Source organism: Enhydra lutris, unplaced genomic scaffold (assembly GCF_002288905.1).
Source record: "Enhydra lutris kenyoni isolate GAN:26980312 unplaced genomic scaffold, ASM228890v2 scaffoldscaffold31, whole genome shotgun sequence".
NCBI lineage: Eukaryota > Metazoa > Chordata > Mammalia > Carnivora > Mustelidae > Enhydra > Enhydra lutris.
This window is the reverse complement of record NW_019154115.1, coordinates 2,766,474-2,786,666: the sequence shown is the minus strand read 5'-3', so window position 1 is coordinate 2,786,666 and position 20,193 is coordinate 2,766,474. Positions and strand designations below refer to the sequence as shown.

The following is a 20,193-nucleotide window of genomic DNA, read 5'->3' as shown; positions in this document are numbered from 1 at the left end:
AAAGAGAAATGACTGTGGTCTGTTGTGCCATTACACTATCCTTCTCCTCTGATCCTACGTCCTTCCTCCTCTTCAACTTAGCCACCTTCCGAAGGTGGAAGGAAATGCGATAAAAAAGGTTTGTGAGAGTCATTATCTCTCTGGGCTTCAATGTCCTCATCTGCAGAAAGAGAAAAATCATACTAAGTGATCAAGTAACCTAACACTAACATTTGATGGTCTTAGGTTGTTTCCCCACGTATTCTAGATAGTTCGCCTTACTCTGACTATAACATCTGCATAGAAGATCCAAGTGGAAAAGTGTCCCCAGCCAGACACTCTCTGGGTAGGAGTAGAAACCGACTTTGAGGCTTGTGTCTTGTTGCTGGAGCAGAGATAAAAACTTGATGTAGGAGAAGTTACTCAGCAAGGCAACGGATTACTTGCTCTATTTCCAACACAGACCCTGCTTGGAAAAAGGGCTTCATCTGCACTCCTACCACTTCTGCGGACAAAGAGGAAAACCAGATGGCATGAAGCTGCAGGGCCTCCCATCCCCTGTCATGCCTCAGTGAAGTGCAACTGGTCACCAGCACACAAGCCGCCATACCTGAATGCTTGGCTGAGGACCAGCTCATGCGGTCTGCTGTACGCTTGTTAATGGCAATTCTGGAAAAATGGTTTCATGCGAGAGAAGGGGACTTTTTACTTATGTCGTTAAATTAAACAAGGTGTGAAAAGTTGGGGAGGTGGAGTGTGTAGTAGGAAAAAATTCCCACCCTCCCCTTTGTCTACTTTAGCAATGTTTTCTCCGGGCTCTTTTAGATCTGAGACTCTTCCTTGAGTCTACTCTTCTCTTCTCTTTCCTTCCCTGTAGCCACGTCCAAGGCAGGCTATATCTCCCCAAGTTGAGGAATTTCAGGGAAACGACCTGCTGCATACTGGACCACCTCAGCTCAAGAGCTCCCGCAGAAGCAGCTTATTTTGCAAATGAGTATAGTAAAAGAGGGGAGCAGTGGGGCAAATGAATGACAGGAACTGAGTGTGCTACCAGACCTGCTGGACAATGGATGCCTCTGAAAAGCTAAACACCTGGCAACTGAAATGAAGCCTGACTCTGAGTCGGGCTGTTTGCCTACACACAGGTGGTAAAAATCAGAGGAAGTCACACTGTCAGTGCCACTTAGGGAAACTACCTTGGTAAAGAGGTATCCCCACGAGTCCCCCAGTGAATGATGGAAAAATAATTTGGTACTCTTAGCCTGACAGTCTTATTTTTTTTCCACATGGAAAGCACGTGCAAACTTCTATATTCAGCAAACTAAATACAGAACAGCCTTACTGCTGTCTACAAAAAAGCCACACCATATCTGATTTTCTTCCAAATGTAATTAAGCCATCTCCATAACACTTTCTATAACTGCTACTACTGTTCTAAATTTATATTCCCTATATTCAAACCCTCAAACCAAAATGAATATTGTACTTAGTTCCTTCCTACTTAATTAAAATGATTACGATTCCTCCTTCAGCTCTTTAAGATCGTTCAATAAGAATAGTTTTCAAACTGTATTTGAAGCAGCTCAGGTAATAATGTGGTTTAGTGGGAAAGGACAGGGACAGGGATGAGGTAGACCACCTCTCCCATAGCTGTTTTTTTTTTTTTTTTGGTTTTTTTTTTTTTAAGATTTTACTTATTTATTTGACAGAGATCACAAGTAGGCAGAGAGGGAGGCAGAGGGGTGGGGGGGAAGCAGGCTCCCTGCTGAGCAGAGGGCCCGATGCGGGGCTTGATCCCAGGACCCTGGGATCATGACCTGAGCCGAAGGCAGAGGCTTTAACCCACTGAGCCACCCAGGCGCCCCCCCATAGCTGGTTTTATCTGCCTCTAATGCCATGTCTTTTTTTGTACATGGGTTTTTTGCTTCTTAAGATTTTATTTATTTGAGAGACAGAGAGTGAGAGAGAGTGTGAGAGAAAGAGTGCGCATGAGAGGGGGGAGGGTCAGAGAGAGAAGGAGACTCCCCACTGAGCAGGGAGCCCAAGGCGGGGCTCCATCCCAGGACACTGGGATCATGACCTGAGCCCAAGGTAGATGCTTCATTGACCTAGCCACCCAGGTGCCCCTCTAATGCCAGGCTTGAAGAAAAGATCCTAATGTTAAAAAAAGAAGCTTAAAAACCACTGAGGTAATAGACTAGACTATCCTATACAATGGCCGACGGAAATACCAAGGCACTACTTTGTTATGTGAGAAATGGGACTAGCCAAACCCTCTCTGACCAGGGACAGGAGAAGATGAGGACACTGTAGTAAACAATTTATGGAAACCCCAATTTTAGCCAGTGGTTTCAACCGTCCATCTCTGTTTTTTACCCCAACAAACAACTAGAAACTTCTGGTGAAATGTACAGGTCATAACAGGCAAGCCACAGTGAAAAGCCAAAGATCTGATTATGTGACTCTAGACAGATGGCACCTCTGCCTTTCATTGCTAATCATGACACACTAAATAAAGAGCAGACCAGAACCTGTCAGATATGGGATATAAACAGACATGAAATCAGCCCCCTACGCCACACCCCCACAACCCTGTGGTAGCCAGGATGCCATTGTAACCACAATTCCCAAGAGACAATAATAATAGCCAACCACAAAGCCACTTTAGTGAGTTTAGTGAATTCCTACCACAACACTCCAATTCAGAATTTAGGTCATTCTCTTTCAAGCATAACAGAAAGCAGAGAGAACCAGTGAGATGGGCTGGTACAACTCACCCGTGCAGAACTCCTTGCTCACGTTGTGGGGCACTGTGATCCGCCGATAGACAATGGGCTCTGACTCCAGGATGTTCTCATCATGGCGGTACCGAGTTGGCCTTTCGTTTGGGATGCCCCGGGAACGGGTACCGCTTCTCCTCTCATAGGTATCAATCTCCTCGAACACAGCTGCCTTGTCAAAAAGGGCCAGATTCCCTTCAAAATCAAAATCTGTGTCTGGGATCTCTTCGATATCATCCCCAAAGCACTCGTCATCTTTATTCTTCATTTGGCCATTCTTTAAGCCACTTTTCTTTGGAGTTGCCTGATTTGGGTGTCTGCTACTAGATGACCCTAGAGAAAAGACAGGGACTAAGGTAAATGTGCCCACAGGAAGCACTCAGTAGAAATGGAAAATACATTAGTCCTTTATGGAAAGTGTTAAAGGAATCAAAGTGAAGATGGGAAAGGTAGGCTATTCCTAGATCATATTAAGTAGCACAAACTACCACAAATCTCATGGAATAATAGATTTCATATATTAATCAAGTAACAGTGAAGATAAAATAAGTACAACTCCTGGAAATCTTACCAGTTCTATCCTTCATAAGGAAATTAGTAATGACAGAGGCTTTTTTGGCAAATGAATAACAAAAAAGTGGAAGGGCAAGAGTATAACAGCTTCCCACAGGTCTGGATGGTTTGATCTTGACTGTCCAGCAGGAGTGAACAGAGAAATACCCACCCCCTCACTGTAAAATAAGGCCAACTCCTCATAACTCCTCAATTCTCAAAGGAAGAGAATACTCAACTGACTCCTAATTCTCTGCTTACCAAGCAAGCAACCTTCTGATTTTTAATTTGATCTCAGCCTAGACACCAGCCGGAGACAATCTCCGGTTTAAAGAGATTCCAGATCTTGAGCCAAGCATACATCTATCACTGTAAGTTGGTATTTTGATTTATAAACCTGTTTTTAGATCTCTTAGTTCATGTGATCTCTCTTCTCAGAACGTAACACTTGTCGGTAAGCAATTTCTGAACCATCAAATATGACAAGGACCACACTGACCTGATTCTGTCGTGACCACACCAAGATGCACACCAGCACCAAAAGCAGCTACCCTCCACATGGCCACCACACATCAGTTAGCGAGTCTTCTGGCAGCCAAGACAAACCACCCCACAGAACTCTACAAACCATCCATTCCCAGAGAACCCTGAACTGACTTTATGCTCTGACCCAATACAACTACCCTGAAAGGGTAGACCAGGTTACTGGTAGGCCAAATGGAACCTCCAATATGGTTTAAATAAATGTAATGTGCTTCCTTTTGAAAGACTGAGCTCCTCAATTATTAAGGTTAGAGGTTAGAATGATCACGAGCAAACCCCCTCACCCCCACACTCCTATCATTCCAACTACACTACAGTAGCTTCTCACAGCAACTCCCTTCTGCCCTAGAGACCAGCCAGGAGACCTAGGATCTAGCTGCAGTTCTCATTACCACATTATCTTACACCTGTCATTCAACCTTTCAATCTCCTTATATGTAAAATACTCACTGTTGTATCCCCAGCACAGTTCCTAGCACATAGTGAGCAGTCAATAAATATTTAACAAATTCATCAACACTGACAAAATTAATTACAATAACTATTCTGAAAGATGTGTACTGGACACCTGGGTGGCTTAGCTAGTTAAGCATCTGCCTTTGGCTCAGGTCAGGATCCCAGGGTCCTGGGATCAAGTCCCACATTGGGCTCTCTGCTCAGGCAGGGAGTCTGCTTCTCCCTCTGCCTGCTGTTCCCACTGCTTACGCTCTGTCAAATAAATAAAATCTTTAAAAAAAGAAGAAGAAGAAGAAAAGAAAGGAAGAAAGAAAGAAAGTAAAAAAGAAAGATGTGTACCATGTAAATAGAACTCGCATCCAAGTCTTCCTAATGTCAAATATTGGTATAGAAAAGGGCTGAGCTAGAGGATGAGATTTAGACCTCTGAAAAAAACTAAGGCTGGCCAAAATTATAAAGTAGAGGAAAATCTAGCTGAGCCACCAGAAACAGCCTGAATTATAAAACAATGACAAGCTTTTCAAAATCTGGGTTAAGTTCTAGTTCTAAAAATCTGACAAAAACATTTAGTGAGGGGCGCCTGGGTGGCTCAGTGGGTTAAGCCGCTGCCTTCGGCTCAGGTCATGATCTCAGGGTCCTGGGATCGAGCCCCGCATCGGGCTCTCTGCTCAGCAGGGAGCCTGCTTCCTCCTCTCTCTACCTGCCTCTCTGCCTGCTTGTGATCTCTCTCTGTCAAATAAATAAATAAAATCTTTAAAAAAAAAACCCAAAACATTTAGTGAAAGCATGCTGTGTGCCACAGCTAGGTGCTAGGAATATGCTGGATAAACCAAAACATGCTACTCAAAAAGGAAGGAGGAGAGCTATATCAGCTAATAACTGAAATACAACATGGTAAGAATTATAACTTTATATCAAGTATCATAGAAATGTGGATGAGAAAGCAGAACTGAATTAGGAATGGGAGAACAGGCAGGAAAACATAGGTCAGGATAAAACCATCAGCAATATAAGGAGGGAGAGGAACAACCAGAAAAAAAGTCCAGTGCGTAGGCTGAATGTTCTGCCTCAATACGAAATCAAGGCATCTTATTAGAAAACAGTCTCTAGCCCAGTGGTCTCTCTCCAGTGGGTGTGTGCAAACCCGGGAACGTAAAAGATGATCCACCAGGATGCAGGGAAAAGACGCTGACTTCTCTTTAGTTTTTAACTAAAAAGAGTAGGAAAATTAAGATTTATGAATTTAATGTATGGACAGAAACTGGCACCCTTATGAGGTTTCATGCCAGCTGATCACTGCCAGTATTCAAGGTATCAGAGGAAAGAGTGACGTCCATGCAAGTGGACGTAACATCAATTCCTTTTCATCGTGGTAAAATATACATAACAGGAAGCCCAGCAGCAGTAAGTACATGCACACTGTTGTGCAACTGTATTAATTTGTAGCTACTAGAGCTTAATAAAATAAGCGGCTTAAAAAGATTCCTATAAAGAAACAATGTTATTAAAATAATACTAATAATGCAATCACAACTGAACAAGCACATGGCAGAGCTAACACTTCCCCTATTCCTCTTACAGGCATTCTTTAGCTAGGATGAAGTTCTTACAAAATTCATCAGATCTAAAGAAGATGGTCTCCCAAATTAAAAAGTATTAAGGTTATTCCAAACATGAATGCATATGGCCTATCACTGACCAACCTCACAGTAAGTGAATATTGTACATCAGGAGTCTACGAACTATTCGGACTCTGCCAAATCCAGTCCACTGCCTGCTTCTGTAAGTAAGTTTTACTGGAACAGCCACACTCATTTGTTTACATATTGTCTAAGGCTACCTCTGTGCTACAAAAGCAACAAAAAGTACTTAAGACAGAGACCTTATGACCTGCGAAGCCTAAAGTGTTTAACATCTGACCTTTTACAGAAGTTCGCTCGCCCTGCTCTCCATCATGCCTCTCAGAGGTATTCTTTTTGGTTACTATAAGTTTCTTTTTTTCAGCTAATGACTCTTCAGGCATCAAAATTTTAAATTTTTTAATTAACTGAGCCCAGGATCAGTTCTTTGAACCTCTGTTTCAATAATAATAATAAGAATAATAATAGTAAGGGTGTCACTAAACTACTGTCTTTTGTTAAGATTTTATTTGAGAGACAGTGCATGAGCACAGGCTGGGGGAGGAACGGGGAGAGGGACAATCAGACTCTCAGCTGAATGCAGAGCCCAATGTGGGGAGCTCAATGTGGGGTGCTCAATCCTGAGAGCATGACCTGAGCCCCAATCAAGAATTGGAAACTTAAGAGACTGAGCCACCCAAGTGTCCCTAAACTATTGTCTTTCAACTCTACACTCAATCTTCACAGTGCCAGACTGGAACTCTAAAACTACAATTTTCTTTCCTTAGCTGGTTGCCGGTTAGCTTCCACTACCAGCAGTAGTTACCTGAAGAGAATGGAAGGAGAAAGGAAGGAGGAATGAGAAGGGACTTCCTCCTCGTTTGCTTGCTATCTGCACCAGCACTGCCCTGCCAGCTGGTTCCAGTCTCCAGTTTTTCTTTTCGGCTGGTGTAGACAGAACAAGCTTCACTGCAACTCCCTGGAAGAACCGTCAGTGGCTCTGGGAAGCCCGTTCTCTGAATGTCCATGTTCTGACAACAGCAACCTCTTCCCGGCTTCCTCTCCCTCAATGTCTCCTTTTGCTTCTTTGGTCTTCTGACACCTACTTAACCAATTCTATTAAATTTCGTCTGAAATAACTAGCATGGTTACTCTTTTCTTTAGTGGTGTATCAAGATCTAAAAAATGACTCAGAGCTAATTACTCTTCTAACCAAATGTTAATGTTTAACGAGCAAAAAAGTTCTGAACCATTAATAAAATATTACTTCAAAAATTGTTATTTAATCCTTTTTAATTTGTAAAGGTAAAGAACTTTCTGAATTAGACAGACATACATACAGAGAAATAGCACTTACAATTCCAATTCTAAAGTCTCAGACAAGGGCCAAGAGTTAACACAGACCAGTCTAGAGGTTAAAGAGCCCATCTTCTCCCAGTGTGGATGGAAGTCTTAATTGACTGGAACTCAAAGTAGACAAATAGACAAATAGAAAAGATTAAAAAAGACTAACCTAATTCTCTGTTAACAGTCTCTAATTCAACAAAGTAGGTATCTAGAAACATTAATCCCCTAACAGAGGTCAAGTGATCAAACCATAAAGGCAAACCCCTGATCACCGCTGCTACCAATGAGGGGGAACAGCTTAGTTATAAACAAACCAAAAACGAAGAAAAACACAAAATTAGTCAAAGGGGAAGATACTAAAGAAACACAAAGTCAGAGTCTACTGTGGCTCTGGATTCATCCCTGGGAACCAAGAAAAGATGCAGCCAGGCTTGAGCTGCTCAGAAGTGAAGCACTGATTTTCATTTTTACAGTTTCACCGAAGTATAATCAGTATACAAAAACCTGCACATACTTCATGTACACAATTTTATAAGTTTGGACATAATTCAAACACTTATTATACCATGCCCGCAATCACAGTAATAAACCTATCCATCACCTCCCATCACCCCCCAAAAAGTCAATGACTCACAGTAATTCACTGTTCTAACTAAATATTAATTTTTTAATAAGCAAAACATTTTGAACCATTGAGCCAAATTTAAACCAGTATCACTGTAAAGGTTTACTCCGTGTTTATCTAGTCTTTTTAAATTTGTCCTTTTGTGTCTTGTATCTGATATATACATATAGTATGTATGTATGACAGAAAACAATAAATTGATGAACCACTTAAGAGTTGTCAATGTCACAGGAATGTTTAGTTTTAAAAGAGGAAGTACAGGGACGCCTGGGTGGCTCAGTTGGTTAAGCAGCTGCCTTCGGCTCAGGTCATGATCCCAGCGTCCTGGGATCGAGTCCCGCATCGGGCTCCTTGCTCATCGGGGAGCCTGCTTCTCCCTCTGCCTCTGCCTGCCATTCTGTCTGCCTGTGCTTGCTCTCTCTCCCTCTCTCTCTCTGACAAATAAATAAATAAAAATCCTTAAAAAAAAAAAAAGAGGAAGTACAAGAAACCTAATGAAATAATATTATGAGTCAAATATTTCATGCTTTTTTTTTTAAGATTTTATTTATTTATTTGGCAGAGAGAGAAAGAGCACAAGTAGGCAGAACAGCAGGCAGAGGGAGAAAGAGAAGCAGGCTCTCTGCTGAGCAGGGACCCCGATGTGGGGCTCAATCCCAGGACCCTGGAATCATGACCTGAGCCGAAAGCAGCTACTTAACCAACTGAGCCACCCAGATGCCCCCACTTCATGTTTATTTTAACGCACTATATAGGCCAAAGCGTAATTTGTTTGAAGCTGAATATAGTTTATCTGAAAGACACAAATGGGGGGGGGTCTCCATGAGTATCTTCATTTCAGCGAACTGCACCTATAATCATACCACTGCTTACTGAATCCAAAACACATTTCGCGGGGCACCTGGGTGGCTAGGTCATTAAGCATCTGCCTTCAGCTCAGGTCACGATCCCAGGGTCCTAGGATTGAGCCCCACATTGGGCTCCCTGCTCAGCGGGAAGCCTGTTTCTCCCTCTCCCACTCCCCCTGCCTGTGTCCCTCTCTCGCAGTCTGTCAAATTAATTAATTAATTAATTAATTGGGGGGGGCCCAAATTTCACTCAGGAGAAAATTCTGATCAGCATTTTTCTATATTTGTTCAAAAATGTTCATTAAGCATCTGCTGTCCACCAGGATCTGTGCTAAGTGCCAGAGAGTCTATGGTGAACAATATGATGTGACCCCAGTCCTCTCCTGTTACACTCAACCCCCCCTCACGATCACCCCCAATCACTTCTGAGACCCAACAGTCAAACTGCTTACATTTTCCACCATGTACTTTCAGTAGGCCCTTGCCAAAGATAAGCAATTTTAGAGTTTTGCCCTGTAAGCAGACCCTGCTGTTGTCTACCCAACATCCATACTCCTCTACCCTCAAAACAAACCCCATTTTTGTTCAGATAGATACAATGCCCTCCTCTAAGGTGAAGGAATGGATCAGTTTCTGAATCAATCATGTGGTGCTCATGCCAACAACTGATTTAAGCATGGGCACGAGAAGAATATTGGTCAAGTAGATAGGATTGGGGGAAGGGCAAAGGGTAGCTCTTGCAGTAGGTTTTTTGTTTTGTCTTTTTTTTTTTTTTTTTTTTTTTAAGATTTTACTTATTATGTCAGAGAGAAAGCGAGCGCACAAGCAATGGGAAGGGAGAAGCAGATTCCCCACTGAGCAGGGAGCCCGATGGGGTGCTGGGTCCCAGGGCCCTGCGATCATGACCTGAGCCAAACGCAGACACTTCACTGACTGAGCCACCCAGGCATCCCAGCAGTTTCCAATAAAGGTTTTCTCACTCCTAAAGAACTTCTGATTCTCAATCAGGGGCAATATTACCCCCATGGGATATCTGACAATGTCTAGAGACATTTTTGGTTATGACAACTCGTGGTGGTTGGGGAGTGCTCCCGGCATCTAGAAGGTAGAATCCACGGATGCTGCTAAACATGTGACAACTGCACAGGACAGTCTCCCACAACAACAACAACAATTATCTGGCCCAAAATATCAAGAGTAGTGAGGTTAAGAAGCCCTGCTAAAGAGGATACCCTGGAAGAGACAGTGTCTTCTCTCCTTCTAAAGAATCTGGATGAGACACACAGAACTGCTGCACCCAGCTAGTTTCAGTCTGAGGACAAAGCCAACACACAGAGGAGAGCTTCAGAGAAACAAGACTGAAGGCCTGATTATACTATCCCCGGAAACATCCCAACTCTGGACTTCACCTATGACATAATTTCTCTGTTATCTGAGCCATGAAGTAGGGTTTCTATTACTAAATCAGAGCACCCTGATATAATCCACTGTACATGAACATTTACCACGAGCTTTTTCCCAAAGATGACTTCATTGTTACACTTTAAAGTATCGTTAAGGTATTAGAAAGGCGAGAAAATAGTTAAGATGGTTATTACGGTCTCTATTTACTAGCCAAGAGCAGAGGAAGACACTAAGGACTCACTCGTCATCTTGCAGAGCCTATGTACCTGGCACCATCTTAAGCTTTGACAGACACATTTTCTCAATCTGTCTTCCAAACAACCCAATTAAAATCAGCATTCTACAAATGAAGAAACTAAGGATGCTCCAAACTGACAGGGCTAATAAATGTCTGAGTTGGGTTTTGAACTCTGAGCTGTCAGATTCCAAATTCCACGCTATTTGCGGAAACAAGTAGGGAAACCATAAAACTCTGATAGACCCAGGCAAAGTTAAAAGAACGAACAGACGATCATGTCTAGAAAATGAGCACATAAGGTAAAGGCAAAAACCTTCTTCGGTATAGAACAAGGCTAAAAAGGAATTCAAAAGGAACAGGAAACAGGCATTCCTTTTTTAAAAATAACTTTTTGGGGGCGCCTGGGTGGCTCAATGGGTTAAGCCTCTGCCTTTGGCTCAGGTCATGGTCTCAGGGTCCCGGGATCCAGATGAGACCCGCGTCACATCAGGCTCTCTGCTCAGCGGGAAGCCTGCTTCCCCCTCTCTCTCTGCCTGCCTCTCTGCCTACTTGTGATCTGTCAAATAAATAAATAAAATCCTTTAAAAAAAATTTTTAAAAAAATAACTTTTTGTTAACGAATGTTCACAGTAATGCATAAAATATATAGAAAATTCCAGATACTCACTTAACATTTTGACATGTTTCCTTTTAGTCAAAAATACGCATCCATCTTTTTTTTTTTTTTAAGATTTTATTTATTTATTTGACAGACAGAGATCACAAGTAGACAGAGAGGCAGGCAGAGAGAGAGGGAAGCAGGCTCCCTGCTGAGCAGAGAGCCCGACTCAGGGCTCGATCCCAGGACCCTGAGATCATGACCTGAGCTGAAGGCAGAGGCTTTAACCCACTGAGCCACCCAGGCGCCCCAATATGCATCCATCTTACAAAATTTTATACTTTGCTTTCTTGCTTAAGAGCTTAGTTCTGTTTCATGAAAGATTTCTCAAAATATCTTTTTATATGATTTTTTTATAGGTTAGACCCTATTGATCTACACCATCCCTACTGCTGAGTTTTTACGCTATTTCTCACTCGTATTGTTACAGACTCAGCCCAAACACACCACCCTGATCGCTGCAGCTGAAAGATCATCCCCACTGGACCGCCTGCAGCGGTGCCGGTGCCGTTCAGCTGGCACTTGCCTTATACCACCTACTTTGTTCTGCAGTTATCTGTGTTCTTACTCTAACTCCCCAAGGACACCGTAAGCCAGCAGAGGGCAGAACCATGTCATTCAGACCGTCACCCAATTCTATGCCCAGCCCACCATAAATACACAAATCTCTGAATAAATATCAAAACACACACACACACAAACCAAAAAAACACCCCCCAAAAAACAACAAAAGTTAGGAGTCTAAAGAGGTCACAAAAGAAAAGCCATCTTGAGATTAACTATGGGAAAGAAAGGGATCTATCAAAACTGTGCGTGACTGAAAAGGGCAGGAAGATGAAGTTGTCAACAGTAATACAAGAGGGAGCATAAGGCAGGGGTTTCAGAGGAAAGGAGTTCAGCTGTGCCCACTAGGAAGTGACATGAACTATCCCGGATCTATCACAACAACAGATGAAAATAAGCAATTAATCAATTTAAGAGAAGGCAGGGTAAAAGCAGCAAAATGGGAAGCCATTTTTGGCTCAGCCTAAAGGCTCTACAAACACCATTTCCAACCAAACCAGAGTTGTGCCTTTAGAAAGTACCAGGTGTTTTTCCTCATGCTCTGTCTAAAGACAGACCTTACATTCACTCGTTTGACAAATATATACTAAGGACCAGCTATGTTCCAAATACTGTCCGGAAAGCAGACAGTGGAAAAAAACCTCCAAGAGGAAATACTGACATCGTAGGTCAGCAAGAAAAAGAGAAGACAAAATAAAGTAAACGAAAGGCAGGCCAATGTGCTTAGTTGTCTTCCTATTCTTCCTCTTGCTCACAGTGAATACAAATATTAGGAAGTCCTGGGTGAAAAGTGGTCTCGATACTTGGGTTACTCAGCCCAAAGGTCTTGGCTCTGTATTTAAAATGGCCTCTGGCCACTAAGAGAGAAAAGCACTTCCCTTGGAAAAGATAAACAGCGCTTTGCAGATTTCTTTACCTTTCAATTACAAGGGCCAAATATGTGTTAAGACTAGAGGCTGGCCGCCTTCCTGTGCCATTTTGCTGCCAGCCTCTGGCACAAAAGCCCTTTGGCCAGGATAACTTAACAACAAACCCATTGTTGTGTAACCCTCACTGCCACTTATTTATTGGTTTTTGTCACACACATATTGTGAAGGGGAACTTTGTCCTGCAGTTAGCACGCTAAAGGGCACCTGAAGGTCAAACTGCAAATGTTTTAATGTCAGACTCAACAGGCTTCACGAGGAAGTGACTGAGAGCATCTGGGACCTTATTTTCAACTCCCCAAATTCCAGGCCTTAGTAATCAGTCAACTTCTTGGGCTCCAGCAGCAGCACCAGGGTTTTCAAGCCTGTTGGATGAAGCACACCCAAGGAGTTAAGTCAGAGTAGGACCTCAGTAGGACCATAAAAACTTTCTAACCTTGGATGGTGCGGTCCCTGTTACACTGAACACACTATACACAGACCTGTATCCTTAGCTGGTCTCAAATGGTTTTCCCTCTACTCCACAGCACTCATGTTCCATTCAGCTACATGACAAATACACTCAGTGCTCAGTTCAATAGCCAAGGTCACAGGAACTATCCTCCATAACCACCCCACATATACACACAACCTAAAGAAGAGATTAAAATCTGCTTGTGCTAAATCTCTCATCAATGTTGGATTAGGTAACCAGAACCAACAAATCCTCTACAACCCATCATTAACCTTGAAAGAACACTAAAAACCAGAGAGATTATTATATTCCTACACTTTATCAATCTACTAGTCTCAGTATCAATGCACATACACCAGAGAAAATTCTACTTACATATCTCTAATGAGAAAAATACTTAACCTCCATTTCTTCATTCATTGATGAGAAAAACACTGATAATCTACATTACAACTACGGTGGGAAGAAACCATTCTATTTTCTTGGAATCCTTAAAATGCCACATAAAATGCAAAGTCTCTGGCAGACCAGTCTACTAAGTGAACTCAGGGTTCACTGAACAAATAAAGGCAACTCTACCTTCCAAAATAAACCAATTCTGAGCCACATCTCATCATCAGATTCCCAGGCCACAGACATTTTCCACACTAACCTGGATTCAAAAGAAGTTCTCTGAATTAGAATAACATTTTAGTGCCATGACCTCTTTACCTTATTTATGTGCACTTGAACACCAACCAGCAAAAGCAGAAGAAACATCTACCAAGGAATGCTTTTGAGAGTGATCCCACTTTTTTACCAATGACTTAGTAAAGATCAAATAAATTATTTGTTTTGAACTTAACTGCACTCTTTCAAGAGAGCTGGTATAATTGTTGGTAAGGGGGGGAAAATTAGAAAGACACTCTTACCGTAACATCCAGCAACCACACTCCTAGGTATTTACCCAACTGATCTGAAAACTTAAGTCCACACAAAACCCACACACAAATGTTTATATCAGTTTTATTCATAATCACCAAAAGCTGGAAGCAACTAAGATGCCCTTTGATAGATAAATGGATAGGCAAACTTGGACACATCCATACAGTGGAATATTGTTCAGCAATAAAAGGAAATGAGCTATTCAGCCACAAAAAGACATGAATGAATCTTAAAAACATATTAAGTGAAAGAAGCCTGTCTCAAAAAGCTACATACTGCATGATTTTAATTATGTGATATTCTGGAAAAGGCAAAACTGGAGAAATGGTGAAAGGATCAGCAGTTGCTGAGGTAGGGGGAGAGGTCGTGGAGGATAATAGGGAAGGACTGAAATGGTGAAACAGGGATCCTGTACAATACTGTAATGATGGATACAAGGCACTGTATTTGTTAAAACCCGAAGAACTTAAGAGCACAAAGAATAAGCCCATGGGGCACCTGGGTCTCAGCTGGTTAAACGCAATCCCTGCCCCAGGCTCCCTACTCAGTGCAGAGTCTGCTTCTCCCTCTCCTCCTCCCCCAGTTGATGCTCTCCTTCTCTCTCACTCTCCCTCTCAAATAAATAAAATCTTTAAAAAAGAATTAGCCTTAGTGTATGCAAATTTTTAAAATACCATTGAGGAGGTGGGAGGATCCCAAGACAGATGGCAGAAGGGGACAAAACAATCTGCTACAAATGTACAAAAAAAGTCAATGAAGGGAGTGTGGGTGCAGGTTGTTAACTCTGATAGTGCTATATCCATGCAGAATGGAATCATTTAAGCCAATGGATGGCAGATAGTAGGAGACAGGTCTCTCATTGTTAGAGCGAGAAGTTACACATAAAAAAAGGAGGCAGCTAGAATGATGCGACACGGTAATGGGTTAGAGTTGGACACAACCGTATGAACTCACATTAACTTAATATAGTACAGAAAGTCATATAGAAAATAGTAATAGATACACGTCTATACATGTATACAGATACCTATTTCTTTGCTCTGTCAGCCAAAAGGCAACACTCAGCAATGAGCACATCTAGCACCCAGATAGTGGCTTGTAATACCATTCTCCAATAAAAGAAACAGGGCTCCCTGGAGACATGGTTAATTCTAGGGTAGGGTAGGAAATAAAGAAGATAAACCTGGAGCATCTTGTACTGCCAGAAAGTAGAGAAGTAGTAGGGAACACCCCCCCCCCCAAGAATGGGGGAATGTCAAAGGAACACAGGAGCTAACTAAAACAGCTACCAGTTGCGAAAACAGAAACAATTTGAGCACTAAAATAAAGCAGTGATGAATTATAACCCAAGGTAGAAGATAACTACGAGTCCTTACTGATAAAAAAATACATAACTGAGTAAACAGGGCAGAAGAGACAAATCTCTGATGTAGAAGAATTCCGAATAATTTATGCAGATACGCTGCATATCTTTCTACTCCTTAGGTATGGACTGCACACACAGATGTCCTTTCAATATGGAAGGGGGTGGGAAAACCTCTACAGAGGAGAAATTTGACACACACATTCCCTCAGCCCAGATATCAAGGTCAACATCAAGTCATAAACCATACTGATATCACATGCCCTTAATACGATGTGATGAAAATAACTTATCACCTTGGTCTTCCTCCCCCAAACACATAACCCAATCTAATCATGAGAAAAACATCAAATACCAATGAAGGGATATTCTACAAAATACCTGACCAGTACTCATCAAAATAGTCTAGGTCACCAAAACCAATCAGAGTCCGAGAAACCGTCAGAAGCAAGAGGAGATTGACTACTAAATGTAAGGTGGTGTGCGGGACAGAAGTCTACAATGAGAACAGGTAATGGGAATGAAATACTGATTTTAATTAATAATAATATATCAACATTGGTTCATTAATTATAACAAATCTACCTTAGTAATGTAAGATGTTAATAACAGGAGGAAAAAATATTTAGGAAAAAATTGCTAATGAAGGTTGTCTCCAAGCACATGAGACTATAAACTGCTTGAATATTTGAACTTTAAACAAACAAGTCCATGTTTTTGGTAAAGAAAAAGGGTTGTTTTTTTTTTAAGATTTTATTTATTTATCAGATAGAGATCACAACAGGTAGGGGGGGGAAGCAGGCTCGCCGCTGAGCAGAGAGCCCGATGCGGGGCTCGATCCCAGGACCCTGAGATCATGACCTGAACCGAAGGCAGAGGCTTTAACCCACTGAGCCACCCGGGCAACCCAAGAAAAAGAGCTTTTTAAAACGAGAGTAGGGGCACCTAGGTGGCTCAGTCAGTTGAGCACCCGCCTCTTGGTTTCTGTTCAGGACAGGTCATGATCTCAGAGTCCGAATTCTGGGCATGAAGCCTGCTTAAGATTCTCTCCCTCTCTCGGGGCGCCTCAGTGGCTCAGTGGGTTAAGCCGCTGCCTTCGGCTCAGGTCATGATCTCAGGGTCCTGGGATTGAGCCCCACATCGAGCTCTCTGCTTGACAGGGAGCCTGCTTCCCTCTCTCTCTCTGTCTCTGCCTGCCTCTCTGTCTACTTGTGATCTCTCTCTGTCAAATAAAAAAAAAAAAATCTTAAAAAAAAAAAAAAAAAAAGATTCTCTCCCTCTCAGACAAACCATAAGAGACTGTGGACTCTGAGAAACAAACTGAGGGTTTTGTAGGGGAAGGGGTGGGGGTTTGGGTGAGCCTGGTGGTGGGTATTATGGAGCACAAGTGTTGCATGGAGCACTGGGTGTGGTGCATAAACAATGAATCTTGGAACATTGAAAAAAATAAAATTAAAAAAAAAAAAAAAAGATTCTCTCCCTCTCCCTCTGGCTCCTCCTTCCTCTCATCCTGTACACACAGGCACGTGCAAGCTCACTCTCTAAAATAAATAAATAGATAAACGTTTTTTAAAAATTAGAAAGGGAGAGTAAAGCAAAGTAGTGAGGGTTAAAGTTGAAATGGAAAGAACAAATTTTCTATCCAAGCATTCTACAGTTTTTTCTAAGGATACCAAAGTAACAGTTCAATTTCACTCTCAGGTTTTCAATTATTGTCAATTTAGACAGTTGTTTTGTTTTTTTTTTTTAAGATTATATTCATTTGAGAGAGAGCGAGAGAGCACATGCAAAAGCAGCAGGGAGGGGGAAAGGGAGAGGCAGATTCCCCACTGGGTGGGGAGCCCATGCGGAGCTTGATCCTAGGACCCCAGGATCATGACCTGGGCCAACTGCAGACACGTAACTGACTGAGCCACCTAGGTGCCCCGATTCAGACAGTTACCTAAGCAATGAAGGAAAATGTCCAGAAATATATTTTTTTTAATTTCCAAAAATTTTTTTTAAGATTTTTATTTATTTGACACAAAGATCACAAGTAGGCAGAGAGGAAGGCAGAGAAAGAGGAAGGAAAGCAGGCTCCCTGCTGAGCAGAGAGCCTGACGTGGGGCTCGATCCCCAGTACCCTGGGATCATGACCTGAACCGAAGGCAGAGGCTTTAACCCACTGAGCCACCCAGGCGCCCCTTAATTTCCAAAATTTCAATAGCTTGTTCACAAAATCAAGGCATCTTCAAAACTTGAAACTGTTGGCCCCTAAGACAGATGCCATACAGATTTTGGTGAATGTTATACTTCACTTTTTTTTTTTTTTAAGATTTTATTTATTTATTTGACAGAGAGAGACATAGCAAGAAAGGGAACACAAGCAGGGGGAGTGGGAGAGGGAGAAGTAGGCTTCCCGCCAAGCAGATAGCCCGATGCGGGGCTTGATCCCAGGGCCCCGGGATCATGACCCGAGCCGAAGGCAGACACTTAAGCACTGACCCACCCAGGTCCCCCTATACTTCACTTTTTATAACATTACATATAACATAACTGAATATGCTAAAGAGCAAACCACATTCTAGTGAATTACCTATGGTTCCATAGTGATTAAATGGCATTCAACAATTTGTTAGTGCCAAACAAAACTGGGCAATCAATACACCTGTGCATTTCCTCCTTGATGTGTAAGGACAGGGAATACAGCAAATTTAAAACTGTAGTCTGTTAGAAACTGTCTGATCACAGAGAGGCATAGGACAATCCCTTCCTGTCTTTTTTTTTTAAAGGATTATTTATTTATTATTTATTTATTTTATTTATTTATTTTCTTTCCCTTAATATCCTGAGGGACTAGCCCTGCATGAAGTCGATCATGCTGTATTTTTGTGAAGCTCTGCCAGCATCCTTTTTTATGAGGGTAATAAAGAATTTCTTTAAAGAACAGCAGTGGATAAGAGCTTATAGGCCTGAAACACAAGGTTAAGAAGAAACATCAACTTGATCCAACTTACAAGAGTTGTGCCGACGGCGGAAACTTTTGGACTGACTCAGGGACTCCGTGTGCCGGTCCACATAGCTCTTTGAGCACTGTTGCTGCTGTGGGGAAATGGCAACATCCTGACTCTTCACATCTGTCCTCTTAGGGATATTCTGAGGGGCACTGCTGGAAGAGGCTGGCTTCTTCACCAGCTTGCCCGTGCCATTCTGATTGATACCCACTTGGTACCCAATACCAGACTGGCCTAATTCTGTCTGATGAAGGTCTCCAAAATGTTGGTTTTCTCCAGGACCTGGTATCTCCAGAATTTTTAATTCCGTAATGTCACCTGCCCTGAAATACACAAAAGAATCCAAGTCTCAAAACTGTAATGGTGTCACAACCAATGTTCATAAGAACATACTTCACAATAACCAAGAGGTACAAACCCAAGTCCCCCCATAAGATGAATGGCTAAACAAAATACGGTACAAACACACAGTGAAATATTTACTCAGCCTTTAAAAGAAGGGAAATTTTAATACATGCTACAATATGGATGAACTTTGAAGACACTATTTCTAAGTAAAATAAGCCATCACAAAAGGACAGTGATTAAATGATCCCACTTATATGAGATATCTAGAACCGTCAAATTCATAGCGAAAGAAAGTAAAAAGGTGGTTATTAGGGCCAGAGGAAGGGGGACTGTAGTTAGTTTACAGGGTATGAAGTTTCAGTGTGGGAGGATGGAAAAGTTCTCAAGATGGAGAGTGGTGACAGTTGCCCATTATGTGAATTTACTTAATGCCCCTGAATTGTACACTGAAAAGTGGTTAAAATGGTAAATTTTATGTTGTGGCTACCTTACCACATTAAAAAATAATACAGGAAGTGTAAAACACACACACACACACACACAAAGTCTAACAGTAATAAAAATTATGAAACTGGGATCAACAGCAACCAGCTACACTTTTGCAGACCAGTGGTTTTTTGTTTTTTTCCTAACTGAAGTATAGTTAATATACAATAGTGCATTAGTTCCAGGTGTACAACACAGTGATCTGATATTTATATATACCATGAAATAATCACCACAGTAAGCCTAATGACCATCTGTCACCATATAAAGTTATTTTATATGCTGTACTTTACATTCCTATGACTTACTTGTAACTGGAAATCTGTACCTCTTAATCCAGGGCTCCATTTCATTGAAGTATCAGAGGCAAAAGTGAGGAAAAGTAGTAGAATACTTAAAGACAAGGCTCAGCAACAACAGTCAAGTGAGAGCACTGGCCTTTAAAGAGACCTATTATTAATCACAAAACTATCACCAGCATCTTAGATTTTCAGAATGCCTAATAGCGTTTTCTTCATTCATTCATTCACTTTGTCATTCAATAAGTGTATATACAGCACTTACTATATGGTCTGCCCTGTGCTAGGAATGAACTAGATAGAGACAAAAACCAACACATGCCCAAAATGAAGAGTCTGGTCAGTGGAAAAAACAAGTAGATAATCAAAAGTGTTAAATACTGTGACAGAGGCGTGTATAGGGGCCAAAGAACCCAAAAGCAAAATATGTAAGCTACTCTGGCAGAAACTGATGAAACATTTAAACAAAGCCTGAGCAGGGAGGGAATATAAGAGCTGGCCCAGCAGTGTAGCGGGGGTTGCTATCAGAGACTGAGAAAATGTGGCCCACCTGAGAAAGTGCCAACATCATGTTGTTACTAACGGGAAAGATGCTTGTGGAAAGCCACCAAGAGGTAAAGCTGTGGAGGTAATCAGGGACTAGATCATAACCACATTAGACTTTTCTGGTGACTACAGAAAAGGTGGAAAAACTAGAGGGAAAAGCACCCAATAGGAGACCAGGCAAGAAATAAGAGAGGATAAACAGGACAAGTGACAGTGCAAAGGGAGAGGAGAGGATGAACCC

General features: G+C 41.9%; 1 protein-coding gene across 2 annotated transcripts in view; it reads right to left on the bottom strand.

The window, feature by feature from the left end:
* The window catches only part of LOC111153194 (enhancer of mRNA decapping 3), a 60,833-nt gene that overhangs the window by 19,875 nt on the left and 20,765 nt on the right, over positions 1-20,193 (bottom strand). For both annotated transcript variants that reach the window (XM_022512056.1, XM_022512057.1), the window contains exons 3-4: positions 18,277-18,596; positions 2,757-3,092 (exon numbers count right to left, since the gene is read on the bottom strand). In XM_022512056.1, the coding sequence (XP_022367764.1) occupies positions 2,757-3,092; positions 18,277-18,596 (656 nt within the window). The remainder of the gene's footprint in view (positions 1-2,756; positions 3,093-18,276; positions 18,597-20,193) is intronic.